Source organism: Lissotriton vulgaris, chromosome 1_1 (genome assembly GCF_964263255.1).
Source record: "Lissotriton vulgaris chromosome 1_1, aLisVul1.2, whole genome shotgun sequence".
NCBI classification, from domain to species: domain Eukaryota; kingdom Metazoa; phylum Chordata; class Amphibia; order Caudata; family Salamandridae; genus Lissotriton; species Lissotriton vulgaris.
In genome coordinates this window covers 1,028,447,167-1,028,462,950 of record NC_141685.1, presented here as the reverse complement: position 1 = coordinate 1,028,462,950, position 15,784 = coordinate 1,028,447,167, and the positions used below count along the sequence as shown (strand labels likewise).

General features: G+C 44.8%; 1 protein-coding gene across 14 annotated transcripts in view; it reads left to right on the top strand.

Annotated features, from left to right (window-relative positions):
- The window catches only part of CACNA1A (calcium voltage-gated channel subunit alpha1 A), a 1,308,076-nt gene that overhangs the window by 1,016,197 nt on the left and 276,095 nt on the right, over positions 1-15,784 (top strand). For 7 of the 14 annotated variants that reach the window (XM_086961990.1, XM_086962039.1, XM_086961948.1 and 4 more), the window contains one exon: positions 9,277-9,373. In XM_086961990.1, the coding sequence (XP_086818116.1) occupies positions 9,277-9,373 (97 nt within the window). Of the gene's footprint in view, positions 1-8,516; positions 8,614-9,276; positions 9,374-15,784 lie in introns of all 14 variants that reach the window. The other 7 variants (XM_086962030.1, XM_086961973.1, XM_086961957.1 and 4 more) reach the window with 1 other exon arrangement.

The following is a 15,784-nucleotide window of genomic DNA, read 5'->3' as shown; positions in this document are numbered from 1 at the left end:
AACATAAACACACTCACAAACCAGATAGAGTCCTGTTGTCAGGCACTGTACGCACAATAAGCATTTGACATATACACAAAATACACAAGGATATCAGTGCAGTGTCCGAGCATGACATGGTGACACAGAAGAGGAATTTATACGATCAGGTCAGTAGGCATCACATTCATACACAGAACAGGGAAAAAGGCTATCTAACCAATATGGATTCCAAAATGCTAGGCTGCCACCACAGCTCACTGTGCCTGCCCCCGGGACATAGATAATAGTCTTATTACTGATTGATACTTCTACATGCAGATTCCTTGGGTTTGAATACTCCCCAGGCTCCAGACTGGTCCCGAACATTCTGCAACAGCTCTCAGGTGCAAGTTGAGGGCACAGGATCCATTACGACGTGGGGCACAGGATTCTGGCATCAAGGCCACCCAGAACCAGGACCAGTGCTCTAACATCATGTCCGGTGCATCATTCTTTCTGTGGACAATTTTCCTCACAAACGTTTCCAGTTTGTACAAGATAAGGACATGTCTCCTCCAAAGACATGTGGTTTCAAGCCCTGTTGGCGGTGCAACAATCAAATGCCCATCACGGATCAGCACGATGACTGCCTCTGGTGCCTTGGGTAAAGGCAAGACTTACTGTCATGTGACCTCTGCCAGCAAATGCATCCGAAGGCCATCAAGGAGCATATGGCCAAGCTTTTCATGGCTCACCCTGAAGAGGGTAAATGAGAGCACCACACGATTAGGTTGAGGACTAGGTCCAGGCCACCATCAAGGTTGTTCTCATCCACCAGATCTGTGAAGGACAAGAAGAGGAACTAAAAGAAAAAAAAGCACTCTTCTCCTCAGATGTCAACGTTGATGGCTAAGTTCAAGTTCCCTCTAGCCGTATCGCTGGAGCCGGAGTTAGTGGAGATTTCGACCTGATTCCGCTGTCTTCTTTTACTCCCCCTCTCCCTCCTCAACCAGCATCAGTGCCCATATCCTGGAGTACCCAATGTTGGGGATGGTTCCATTGCCCTTCATGCAGGCCATGAAAGATGTCTTTAGAAGGGCGGACGTCCCATCTGGATCACCATTAGGCCCCATGGGACCCCTTATTGACCCCAAAGGCCTGATTTTGGGTTTGCACTTGGCACCATATTGATTCTATCAGACGCTGTCCCTGTCTTTTGGGCCCCTACCACATCCACCAGCTCTGAGACCTGTATGGTATCTGTGGAAATGTCGGCTCCAGTCGGGTGTGACCCAAAGCCAAGTCCAACACTAGTGTCAGAGTCCACGCTGCATCCTGGTCCGACTCCATGTACGACGCCACCTTCAGCAGTCACAGTAGCGGAACCACTGGCATCAACAGGGGCATTACAATCCTTACTTGAACCTTGTTGCCAGACAAAACCTATCATTCCAGGAGAGATGCACCTTCTGGAACAAGAACAATGCTCCCAATACCACACTATGATAGCTGATTCAGATGTTCAGTCACAGTGTGGTGCCAATGGGGACTTGGGCTGCCTTTGGATTTGTTAGCCCTCCAAGAGTTCTGTGGACTCGAAACATCTCCAGATATTAACTCTGACTCCGCTCCAGGACTTTCTGCTTACCCTTGAGATGGTGGCTTTTCACTAGGTCATCAGAAAAGCAGCCAAGGTCCTTGAGCTACACTAACTGCAGTGAAGCAGAGAGCAGCTAAAATACTTACAGATATCTTACAGGTGGCGCCGTACACTTTAGAACCGTGAATCCAATTCAACAAAAGCTTATGAGGAATCCTTGACAGAGTCCTGGACAAAACCATTCCCATGCTAGGAGTATAACAGGGTTATTGCTTGCCAGTTCAGACCAGCCCCAGGGAATCTGGCCTTCCGACACATTCACCCCTCATCCCGGAGCTTGGTGGGGCAGAGCCCCTCCACATCCAAAATGTAATCCTGGGGCTTTTCCAACACACCCTAATGATTGGGAGTGCAAAATGCCTGGAATCCGTAGGTAAAACGGCTTTTTTGGCTGGCAGCTTAGCTCTTAACTCCGTTCACACCGCCTGTCTGTTAGGAAGATACTCTCTGGGACATGACATCTCTGGTGATCCCAAATCCCCCAGACCATCTGAAGAATCGCTGTTCAGAATTGGTGAGAAATTGACAGGATTTCTCTATATATCTAGTGTGGGCTGACCTAGACACTACAGACACAGTGGCCATATCAATGGGCACATCTGTGACCTTAAGAGCCATGCCTGGTTATGCCCACACGGCCCTTCTCTGATGTGCAAAGCCTAGTGTTAGACATGCCCGTCGATGCAGAGAGAGACTCTTTGGGGGGAAAAGTAGATAGGTCTAGAATGCTTCAAAGAAGGGAAAGTAACAGTTTGTTCATTAGTGTTGCAGTCTGCTCCTGGGACTTTTTGTCCCTTCAGGAAGCCAAGCTCCTTCTCCTGGGTTTCCCCAAAAATTACAAGCCTCCCTGCAAGGCCAGCAAAAGCAAAGGACCCATGCTGCACAACATTTCAGAAGGAAATGATGTAACAGACAGCTTACTCCATCGTCTTCCTCCTCCTCTTGCCCAGCACCTCAAGGGAGTCAGCAGTAGTTTGCTCTGGAAGGAGCACAAATGCCAGTGGGAGAAATAGTTTCTCTTTTTCTATAAGCCGGGAAGGCATCACTTCAGACCTCTGGGTCTTACAATTTGTAGAAAAGGGATACATCCTGCGCTTCTGCCAGCATCCATGCAACTGTCTTCGCTGTCCCTCTTAGTTCCTTGAAAAACATCTGGGGGTCCTGCAGCAGCAGGATGAAGAAAGGGGGTGTAGAGCTGGTGCCAGAGCATGTATTGGGGAAGGAGTGCTACTCTCAGTACTTCCTAATTCCCAAGAAGGACATCGATCTGCAGCTGATGCTCGATCCCAGGGTCCTGAATACGTTTCTCAGGAAGTACATGTTCAGAATGTTCTCCCTGGCTCATGTTTTAGTGGCACTGGAGGTGGATGACTGGATAGTGTGTTTAGATTTGCAGGACACATAATTTCACATTCTGATCCAGCTGTCCCACAGGAAGTGCTTGCAGTTTGTAGTGGGTACTACCCATTACCACTACATCACTTAATTTTGGTATGACATAAGCACCCCTTGTCTTTATGAAGGTGATGGCAGTGGGGGGGTGGCTCAACTCACAAGTTTGGGATAGCAGTGGTACCAGGAGCGGCCGGTGTTTACTAAGATTAGTGGGTCAGGGGGGCATAGGGGTTACGGAGGGAGGGAGGAAAAATACAAAATAATAATAATTGAAAAACGTACCTTCAGCTGGTCTCATCGTGCTCCTCTGCTCCTCTTCTTAAGGCACAGGCTCCTAGCCTGCCCTGCAGCCAATTATGAAGCTGCTCTTGCATGAGAACAGCTTCAGAATTGGCAAGAGCACCCTCGATGAGCGTGCCAGGACAGACTGGAACTCTGTGCCTGCTCTCACTGCGCATGATGGTTTGGTTAGCCTAAGACAGCCGGCCAAATCATCATGCGCAGTGAAGGGAGTGCACTGCCATTCCCTCAGTGCTGTCACCCACCAGCCCCCGCCCCCCAAGACTCGGCAGGAAAGGAGAAATAGAACTTGTGTCGTTTTTTTCTCCGTTCCTTACATTTTTTGGGGTGGGCGACGCTCCTCAGCTAATGCAGATGTGCCAGCGCTGAGTGGTACCATACCTGGGCAACTGGTTGATTAGAGTCAAGTCGTCTGAGCTAATGCTCCATGATTTGTTGTTGACAGCTTCCCTGTTGTATGACTTGGAGTTATCAGTCTGTCACCCCAAATCTCACCTGCTGCCCTCTCAGTGCCTTCTGTTCATAGGTTGATTCTGGATACCATCTCAGTCAGATCTTTCCCTCATCCACATTATATATGGGACATTCTGGATATGATTCTGATGTTTTAGATGGGAGCTCAAGTGCAGGCCTGAAGCTCCTTCGCTTGCTTGGTCTGTTGGTTTCTGGCATCCCGAAGGTCACTTATGCACACTGGCACAAGAGGGCTCTGCTGTAGTGCTTTCGCTGGCAGTGCTTCCAACATCAAGGGGTTTTGGAAGAATCCAAAGGCACCTCCAATGATGCTGCAGCAGAGTTGAATGGGTGAGGAAGGAGAAGAAACAGTTTCAGAAAATATCTTTCGGCTTCTCTACTGCAGCGCCCATGGTTGTAAGGAACGCTTCCCCCCTAGGGTGGGGAGCGTTGTTGAAGAACCTGAAGATCAGAGGCCTCTGCTATAGTCAGATCAATCTGCTGGAGCTGGAGGTGATTCAGTTGGTGTTCTTCCTGCCCTTTCTGGTCAGTCAGTCCATATCTTGAACAGCTATATAACTGCTATTTGATAACTGAACAAGCAGAGAGGAGTAGCGTCTTGGCCTGTCTGTCAAGAAGCTATGAGACGGTGGGCCTGGGCACTCCAGCATGGCCTGTGGATGGTGGCCAGATTCAGAGAACAGCAGGGCTGGCAATCTCAGTTGTCATCATCTTGACAAATACCAGTAGCATATCCATCCAAGTGAGGTATAAGACCTCTTTGCCTGGAGAGCACACCTCATGTGACCTCCTTGCCACTTGAGACAACGCCCACTGAAAGAATTTGAGAACCCTCCAACATCCTTTGCTGACAGCCTTGGGAGATGCATTTCAATTGGAGTGGATGTTTCACCTCCACTACAGATTTCCCTCATAAACTTGATTCCACAGGTTCTGATGAATTTTTGCCCTGACAGAGCCAAAGTCATTCTTATTGCCCCAGTCTGTCCATTAAAGGTATGGTATACAGACCTTCAGCACTTGTTGATTTCGGCCCCTCTTTGGCTTCCACTCAGAGTAGACTTATTGTCCCAATCAGGGGGGAAGGCCCTGCACCCTAATCTTCACAGCCTACACCTTAATGTGTAGAGATTGAGCAGGGATATATAAGCACCTTACAGCTACCACCGGATGTGGTGGTCGTGTCCTTTAGACATAATGCCCTGACAAGAAGTCAGTTTACTCAGGGAGATTTAACAAGTATGTTTCCTGGTGTGCAGAGACGATTGATCCTCTAAAAGTATCCCTAAACAACATACTGCAGTTGATACTGTTCTTGGAGCAACAAGGTTGTGCAGTGGCTGCAGTCAAAACAGAGGAAAGCACTGTCTGCTTTCCTCTGTTTACTAGATTAACCCTCCCTCTTTAGGTTTCTTCTGGTGATAATATTTCTGAAATGTCTGACAAACATGTATCTGATAACCCCTTTTATAATGCCTCACTGGTACATTCATACAGTTCTGAAGTTTCTTATGGGAACTTAATCTGACCCATACATAGTTGCAAGTTGAGGCTTTTGAAACAGGTTTCATAGCTGTCTTCACCTGGGCTCGCTGAGTCAGTGAGTTGTAAGACTTCTCTGTCTGTCCCGTTTACATGTTTTTCCCAGGCAAGTGGATTTTGCAAAGTAAGGCAGCTTTCATTTCAAATGTGTTGTCTTCTTTCAGTTACGAACTATACATCACCCTACCATTCTCTTTCTTTTCCTCCACCACATCCTACCAAGGAGGAGGAAAGGCTTAAAATACTCAACTTGAAGTGTGGGTAAACTTTTACATCAGCTGTACAAAAGTATTTCTTTCAGATGATCAGCTCTTTGTCTGCTACACTGGCTTTAAGAAAGGAAAGGCGGAACAGAAATGAGCTCTGTCTCGCTGGATCATTTTATGCATCAAGATCTGCTATGCTCTAGCCAAGAAAGACCCACCAGAAGGAATCAGAGATCATTCCACCGGGGCAAAATCCTGCACTTCAGTCCTAGCTAGAGGGGTTCCAGTGACTGATGTCTTCCAGGCGGCTACATGGTCCTTTCTCCTTATTGTCAGCAAACACTGTTGCTTAGATTCAGCAGTGAGGAGAGATGGGCACTTTGCCCTATCTGTCCTGAATACCTTCTGATTTAGTTTTCCATTCCCACTACCCAAGGGGAGTATTACTTGTGAGTCTGTTCAAAGATAAGGAATATGCATGTCGAAATATCCATCAGAAGGAAAAAGTTACTTATCTTTAGTAATGATCTTTTTGGTAGATACTCTATCTACCTGCAGATTCCTCACTGATCCTACCTCCTCCCTGCTCTAAAGAAACGTTATTGTGTTTCCTAATAAGATGTCGACTTAGTATTGTATTGCACCACTGCTTGATTGTCATTCTTCTCAATAATGCCTAGGATGTTGCAGCAAAAAAAAAATTAAATTGACATCACCAATGACATCACGATCCAGTGTCCAATGTTGTAATGACGCCAGAGCCCTCCACTGGCATGGTAGAGCTATTGCAGACGTTTCCAGACAAGTCTAGTGCTTGGGGAGTATTCAAAGGTGATGAATCTGCAGGTAATTAGAATATCCACCAGAAACATTGTTATTCAAGAATAGTAACTTTTTCATCATCTACGGGTTACGCACTCTGAGTTTGCTGCTTGACTTCAGAGTTAACCTTTGAGTCTGATGGTAAATTTCGGGCCTAGGCCTTGGGTTGAAAGCAGGATTTCCTAAAAGCAGCCAAATGAAGCTCAGAATGCTAGATTCATTCACAGCTGACTAACTCAGGACCAGAGTGCGTGTCCATCTACCATGTAGGGGGCCTTCCCATCCCAATACTCATGATACAGACAACTGCAGACGCTTCAGAAATGTAACTTGCATTTTTATCCCGAAGGAAGGTAACCAGAGGCAAAATACTTACTGGTGAAGGAGTATCTGGCAGTAGCTGTGTACTTAGTGCACAGTTGATTCAGGCATATGGATTTGGTAGTAACCATAAATGTCCTAGGTGCCTGTAACTTTCTAGGTTTTGTACAACGTAGCAAGAAAGGTAATTAAAAATCATTTCGATCTCCTCTAAAAAGAAGCCACCGTATTTCAAAGAATGAAGGCACAAACTCATACAAATTTAGAAGCTATTGCCATTTCGACCTTTCTGTAGATTGAATGCAGATACTGAGAGATTAAATGTCTCGGTACCTGCATTCAGTTTTCAAAAACATCAGTATGTCCATAATAAGTCTGGTTGTATCCATTTCTCTAGGACGTCTGACATTCTAAAGAGAGCTTTAACTAACCCACATTATAAGGTGTATGTAGAATATGTTCTATGTGTAATTATAAAGCAAAATAGTCACCCTGAGAATGTTCTGCCAGTAGATGCTTTCAGACGATGCTCCTCATTTACTATACTTTGTATTGTCAGAACTACAATTCCTCTCAGTCAAGGTGAAATTATCAAATACATATATAATCTGAATAGTGGTCTGGATTCTTTATTTTATTTTCAGCATATTCAATTATTTTCAACGGTAGCTGAAAGAGGGAATTCATTCAAGTTGCTAGGTCAGCTTTATACTGGGAGCTCAAAATATACTTTAAAAATCGAGGGGGGCTTTGTTCTAACCCATGCATGACAGTTTACCTCTCCCTTTTAAGGTTACTTTTAAAGTAACTGTAAACTCACGTCAGAGAGTAAGAGAGATTCTGATTCTGTAAATTGATGATCCTTTTTTACATATTTTAATAATTCAGCTATTTTATTTCAGCATTTCTAAGTCTGCAGAGAGAGTGCACTCATACTCTGGATCCCAACAGATAGTTAGATGTGGTGTAGGGCATTGATAGAGTGAATCCAGCCTTTCAAAGCAGTTGTTTCTGAGTTTTGACTTTAGATCCAAGAGGAAAAGCATTTTCTAAGTAAAGCATTGCCCGATAGAACATGGTATGCACCAGGTTTTGTTACTCTAATGTCGAAATAACCTTGCCATTCGTGTTACATGCCATTCCACAAGCCTGTCTCAAATTACTCTAAGACAGTTGTGCAAGGTTGCTTCTTAGATGGCAACGCATACATTTGTAAACATGAATTTACGGCTGTGGCTTTGTGTGCTGCTTTGGCTACTTTCCCTAGAACGACCATTTTCATGATTCTGCAACAGAGTACATCATATTGAAGATATGAAAGACCCATTGCAGGAGAAGAAAGCATTTCTTTCTTGTACTTTCAGTTCTCTAATTTTCGCACATGTACTAGACTTAATATATGACCTCTGTGTATAATATCACATCTCTTGTGCACTTAATCCTCCAAAGAGGAATGTAAAATGGTGCCAGGAGTGGGAGTCTCATGAACTCTTTCTAAGGTCGTCCTGGTGGCTGGGAACCTGATTCGGATGAATTGCTAACTACAAATAGTTGCCCTCTTTATAGCCATTTAAGATACTCAAGTAAATTGCATAGAGAAGTTTACCACATATTGTCTCTGTGGGAGTTACCAGTGCTGGAGAGTAATTATTTACAGGTAACTTTTCCTTTCTGTACTTCCTTTTCACAGTGGAGGGTCTTCATGAGCATGCAATCTAATGTGGGCCGGTAAACGCTCCCCATGCCCAAGGCTGGTGGCCTCTGGAGCAGGGGATTGCCAGTTTGACTGTTTTGCCCCTTGGTACCTGCACTAACCCCATGTATTCTTCTTGCAGTGGTCGGATTCATTATAAGGATATGTACAGTTTACTGCGGGTTATTTCCCCCCCGCTGGGCCTAGGCAAGAAATGCCCTCATAGGGTGGCTTGCAAGGTTTGACTTCCACTAAAAACTTTGAACTGCAACCTGCTAGCATCAACGGAATGAATGTCGCTTTTGGTTTTTTCTTTCAATATATATATTTCATATATATATATACATACATATATATCTCCTCTTGCATTTTTTTACTCGGCGGAAACCTTTGATTGCCATCCGGATTGCATTGACATGAAGCTGTCACTTCTGATTGCAGCATGGAGTGTGAGGGGGGTTTATCTAACTGTTTCTGCTTGCTGGCGCTGGGCATTATGGGGACAGAGGGGGTATGCATTGTCGTCATTAGGGGTGGATGCAAACTGCATTGGCATCTCCCTTCACCCCTTTCCATTTGATGCTCTTTTCTCCCTCCCTCCCTCCCTCCTCTTCCTCATTCCTCCATGCCCTCTCCTCAGATCCATTTTCCCACCTGAGTCCTTCTAACGATTGCGTGCTAAGGCTCATCAACACTTATAGACCACCAAAACATAAGACTAAACTGATTTCTGCTCATGTCTCTCTGTCTCTCTGCAGAAAAGCAGTTGAAGTAATCTTTTTTTATTTTTTCCTTCCATTTTTGTTCGTTTAAATTTCTTTTAAAAAATTATGATTTTTTTGTATGGTTCTTTGCATCTCTCTTTTTTTCGTGCTTTTTTGGCTCATGTTTTTTGCTCCCAGGGGCCGAATGAATTACCCAGACATGTATCAGATGCTCAGACACATGTCTCCACCTTTGGGTTTGGGGAAGAAATGCCCAGCACGTGTTGCCTATAAGGTAGAATAAATACATAAAAAAGAAAGTATTTAAAAAAAATAGAAAAAAAATCAAAATTGAAACAACTAAATGAATTTTAATGAAGCGTATTCAATATCTCTTTATCACTCATTTATTTCTAAAATTTAAAAAGTGCAGTGTGTCCGTTAGTGTTTCGTGTGCCAGAGACTCCATTATGGCCACTAGGTGTTGGGGGGTGCGGGGTTGGGAGGGAAGGTCAGTGTGCTCCTGGACTTCACTGGACCCACAAGGCGCGATGTCTTGCTACAGTGATAGTCATCTGCAATCACATGTGGTCCACAGTGTGGCCTACCTAGATGCAAGAGAAGCTGCGGAGGAATCCTAACTAATCCAGACAAGCCTCTGTTTGTTTTTCTTTCTCCCCTCAACCTGGAGTGACTATTATCCCTCGTTCTTGAGATCTCTGAGGAGTACAGATAACGCTATCTTTATTCTGTGCTTCGAGCGGAAATATGTGTGAATTAGGTGTCAAATCATGCAGTCCACAGGTCACAAGGAGAGGCTGAACATGTGGTACAGGGTGTTCCTTTCTGCAGGTAAATAAATGAGCTACCTGAAGCATCTAATGGGGACCATTAGTCTGGCGCCTCACAAGCCACAGCCGCTTTTGCCTCCTGTCCATCACAGATCCAGGAATAGTCTCCTTTCCTGATGTGGACTTCCGATATTAAGTGGGCGTAAGCAGCAAAGCCCGCCCTTCAACGTGTGGTACACCAGCTTCTGGTGGACATCCCTACGTCGCCACTGGCATATCTGAGGCCTCCCACTCATGGCTCTAAATGGACCATTCCCCTTTTATTTTGCAGAGGTCAAACACCATGTTGCTGTCTGCAGTGCATGATGGGAAACCATGTGTTATGTTCAGCCATGCCATTTTACAAATATTTTGCTGAGACCAACGCTGCTTATGATGCAAAGACATATCCTATTCAGCTCGTGCTTTACTTTGGTCATTGCTTATGTTTTGCAGGAACAGTGGTTATAGTAGGTAATATTAACCGACTCAGACTAGCAGCACTTCTCAAGAGTGTTACTATATTATTAATATGAAAGTGGGGGCATTTCCCTGTGGGGTGTTATACGTGTCAAAACAGAGTATGCACACTTCATGTAAGATCTAGTATACTTGTATTACAACAGTATTGACCATTAGGGGGAGCTACATGTTAGCAGTGCTGTACTAATACTCATCCAGAGGGCTGCTATACTTTTAATACTAATGTAATGGAACAGCTCAGTAGCTCCTGTGAGCTTTTAGTGAGGCAATCCTGGCACTTGTGAGCTCTGATATACCTTTAAATGGGACAGTGCCAGCAGGACTGCTGTACTTTCAATGAGACATTACTAAGAAGATAGAATATACTGTGAAGCAGGTGTTGTGCTTCTCCACTCTAGTAGCATCTTAACAAATTAGAAAAAATCTCGAAGTCAGTGCCATTTACAGAAGCATGGCCTAAACATCAATGTGCAGCTGGGTGAACACAAGCAAGCGTCTTCTGGTTTGTTTCATGAAAACAAACACTCCATTCCAGCTAACCCTTCTGCGACAATCACTGCAAATATCTTTTAGGTCCATAGTCACTCCATGCTAAACACATGATGTTTCCATCACGGTGGTTACCAGCCATTTTCCCACAATGCACTGCAGGCCAGCCATGTGTCCAGCGAGGTTTGATGCGCGGCTCTGCAGCATGTCACGCCTGCACCCACAGACTCTGTTGAATGCAGAGTATTTGCTAAGGTAGCCTTTCGCCCTGTGGATTGCATGACATCATAACTCTAATCAATATAAAACAAAAGAAGATGAACAAGGTCCTGTTTTTTATTCTCAAGTAAAATAGCTCCTTTTCCTCACTCTCGTCTGTCTCCCACTTCCCTTCTGTCAATGCAGTTCTCACCTGTGTCACAGTTCCTTCTCTCGCTCTCCACCTCACCCCTTTCTTCATGCCGCTCACATTCTGTCCAATATCAAACCCGAATGAAATGGTCTCACTGCTCTGCATTACAACCATCATGTTCTCTCTTTGAACATATCAATCTCTTTCCTCTCACCTCCCCTCAAACTAAATCTACCACTCTGTATCTTACCTCTTACGCTGCAGGCCTTGGGGATTGACAGCCAGGTCTGAATCGGTCAATTGATAACATATGGTCTCTGTCCTACCAAAGAAAGCTCTTTCACAGAATGTAGTTGTTGCAACGCGTTTCAAATTCCTACCTTTTATGTGATATTTTAGCTTCTAAGAAAGGGTCGGTGCACAGAATTTGAGCCATGCTCAGCTATGTTTCAAGTAATTCCTTGTCATTTGGTCAGGTTTCACTCTAGAACCCAGTGAGACAATAAGTCAAAATGATCAAGATTAATAACCAAACCACAGTTCTTGGCATGATATGTTCTGTCTTGTGATACAGAATGTGCATAGATGTTAAATCCAAGTGTTATCATGAACAAGAGTCTAGAAAAATTCCAGCTGGCAATGAAAGACTCAAGAATGAAAAATACGCTAGACGGCTCTAAAATGCTAAGACTGGTTGTTGCCACAGGCAACATTTCAGATAGCTCCAATAGCCTGAGAACATAAGACAGCAAGGACTCAGTTCTACATAGTTATCAAAAGCCAATGGATGATGTCAGTATGGGCATTAGTCCACATAACACTCAAATGCTATGCCCTATTGTCAGCATGGACACTCTTCATACATAGTGACAATGTTCTGGGTGACTCCCAAAAGCTGGTCCCTATTATCAACATGCACATTTTTCTAGATAGTTCCCAAATATTAAGACCTAAAGTTATCACGAACAAAGTTCTAGGTATCTCTTACTGGTGAAGGCCAGGTGTCTGCATTGACGATGGTCTAGGTATCTCTTACTGGTGAAGGCCAGGTGTCAGCATTGACGGTGGTCTAGGATTCTCTTACTGGTGAAGGCCAGGTGTCAGCATTGACGGTGGTCTAGGTATCTCTTACTGGTGAAGGCCAGGCGTCAGCATTGATGATGTTCTTGATATCGGTGTTTCACGGCCAAGGGATGGTAACAGCATCAATAATTTTCGAAATAGCGTTTGCATGCAAAGTTCTTTATGTATCAACAACAAAAGAGTGTTCCTGTTCTGGTTAAGGTGGAAAAAAGCACAGAGCACAAGAAAACAACAAAGCCCTATAGGTTTGTTAGGAAAGCCCTCACTCACCGACCTGGTCGGTGACTTGCTTCATCATCGGGCCCCACCGGGTGTGACCGAATGCCACCCCGGTGTGCTGCGACGCCAGAATTACTGCGGAGCTGGTTTTGTGATGGGAGGGCTATGTGAAAAATTACGTGAATAGTGTCAAGTGGTGAAATTAAAATTTGCCTTGTATGTATCAAAAATTTAATTTTAATCAAAGACCATCAAGGGCAAGGTTAAAAAATGTGTTGGTGAGTAGGGCCAACTAATTGGATGGTCTTACTCCCACTAGCATTAAGTGAAAATGTGAATGGTCAACATGGACATGTTTCAGCCGGTGTGGTATCATTAACCTGGCATTCGTCAGGACCTATGGTGTAAAACCTCGGCGGTATGGGCACTCTGAGGCCCACCCAACCAGAGGACTTGAAAGTTAAAAGTCTGTGAAGTGCAAAAAAACGGGGGGGCGGGCTTCACCACCCGAAGGTAGGACGCACACACCTCCAGCCTCTAAATTTTAGAGACCAAAAATAAAAGGCACCTGTGAGGGTTAAAAAACAGACAGACAACACAAGACAAACAAACAATTAGAATGTTTTGTCGATTGATTTGGCCGATTTCAGTTTATTACTTGTGCTCATAGTGCCAGGGTGCACAACTCATGCATAATAGCAGAGGTGCGTGGCTCTGCCAGTGGCTGAGGCTACACGATAAGTCATATTGTTAATGTGGTGGCACTGTCAAGGTAGATTGCCAATTTTGCAGAATCTAACTGTGTAAGTGCACAGGGGAGGGTTTTGATAAGTGAAAAGGGAGGCGAAATGGCAGTGAGAATAATCACGCAACATTCTATCACTCATCGATCAATGGGCCAAATGGCCAGTGGCCAGTCAGCAATGGAGCAGTAAAAGAGGTGAGAAAAAGGAAGATTCTCACTTCACCAGGGATGAAAATCCACCCCATAGACCGCGGGAGGGAGGGGACGGCGCATTTGGCACATCCTACAAAGCAAAACAGAGGGAGGAAAAGGGACACCAAACCTGGTCAACACGCAGTAAATAGTACTTAGCTTTGTTTGATCTCTCAGCCAGAATCGTACTCACGCCCACGGCGTCCGTCTCCTGCAGGTAAGCCTAATCGCCCTCAGGACCGGGTCTCGTCGATCCGGTTGGGAAGAGCGAAGGCGATTTTATGTGTTGCCGGTAAGGAAAAGGCGCGATAGCGCGTCCGGGAGTGGAAGCCTACGTAACGCGCATGCGTGGAGGCTGTCAACACGGACTAGACTGCGAGCCTGATCCGGGCAGAATACTCACTTCCGGAGATTTAGGCGTGGAAGAAAGCGCATGTGCAGGCTTGATTAGCATGGCAATTCGGGTCAGTGACACTGATCGTGATGCGCATGCGCAGACGGAGTGTGTCAAAGATGCAGAGAAAGTAAAGTAAAAAGTAAATAAAAGTGCGCAATTGGTTGTAGTGCGCGTGAAGGGTACACACAGAGTCAGTTTAACATACAAGTGGCCCATGAGTTCGGGTAGAGTATTACCTGAAAGATTAAACAGGACCAGTTGTGTAATAAAACTAGTATCAGAAAGTTAAATAGTTCAAGGGACACCGTTACAGACAGGGGGAGTTAATGGGAACAGATACAGATCATGGGATTCAGATGTTTATTTTAGAACAGAGCCCCAAGGTATGTCGTCATTGAGGCCATTGGTATGGGTGCCCAGGCGGTACACCCAACGCTGTTCCTTTTCAAACAGTCTCTCAGATATATTGGAGCCCCCAACGATTTGTTCAATCACAGTCCATTTCAGGTCGTTGGTGGTGTGATTGGTTTGGAGGAAATGGTCACTCATTCTTGTCGTCGCTTTTTTGCACCTAATATTACTTCTGTGCTCACATATCCGTTGCTTAATTTTGCGGGTTGTCATTCCAATGTAACGAAGTGAGCATGGGCAGGTGACGAGGTACACAACATTTACAGAATTACAGTTAGTGTGGGCTTTTTGCCACCAGGTTTTGGAGGTGTGTGCGTCCTACCTTCGGGTGGTGAAGCCCGCCCCCCCGTTTTTTTGCACTTCACAGACTTTTAACTTTCAAGTCCTCTGGTTGGGTGGGCCTCAGAGTGCCCATACCGCCGAGGTTTTACACCATAGGTCCTGACGAATGCCAGGTTAATGATACCACACCGGCTGAAACATGTCCATGTTGACCATTCACATTTTCACTTAATGCTAGTGGGAGTAAGACCATCCAATTAGTTGGCCCTACTCACCAACACATTTTTTAACCTTGCCCTTGATGGTCTTTGATTAAAATTAAATTTTTGATACATACAAGGCAAATTTTAATTTCACCACTTGACACTATTCACGTAATTTTTCACATAGCCCTCCCATCACAAAACCAGCTCCGCAGTAATTCTGGCGTCGCAGCACACCGGGGTGGCATTCGGTCACACCCGGTGGGGCCCGATGATGAAGCAAGTCACCGACCAGGTCGGTGAGTGAGGGCTTTCCTAACAAACCTATAGGGCTTTGTTGTTTTCTTGTGCTCTGTGCTTTTTTCCACCTTAACCAGAACAGGAACACTCTTTTGTTGTTGATACATATTATATTTTGGGGACTAAGAGTGTTCGTGACTCTCCCTTTCTCTCTTGTTGTTTGTAAGTGCAAAGTTCTTTAGTCAACATCTGAACTGTTCTAGATCAATGAAAAAGCCAGATGCCAAGCGCCAATGCAAATACCATTCTAGGTTTAAGAGTTGGCAATGATTTGGATAGCTCTGAACATAACTCTGAACGACTGAGGGCAGATGTCGCCATGGATAATGTTCTATTGATCAGTGACTGAGGCCATGTGTCAGCATGGAGCATGATTCTAATGGCTCTGAAAGGCTGAGACCTCGTGTCAGCATGACAGCAGTTCTAGATAGATTCAACAGGCTGAGGCTGGATGTCATTCTCCATAATTATCTAAAAAGCTTTTAAATGTTTAGGCATAGTCTAAACATGACTAATGTTTGAGATATCTTTTAAATTCTAAAGCCTGTGTCAGCATCAACAATCTTCGAGCTAGTTTCCAGTTTCTGGGGTCATTGATCCTAATGGAAATACTTTCTCTAACCACCAGTTGCCATATCGAGACATCACAGAGGGTATGCATCAGATATATACTAAATACTCCAGTCACGTGCCTTTATGAGCAGTGTTCTTGAGAGATCA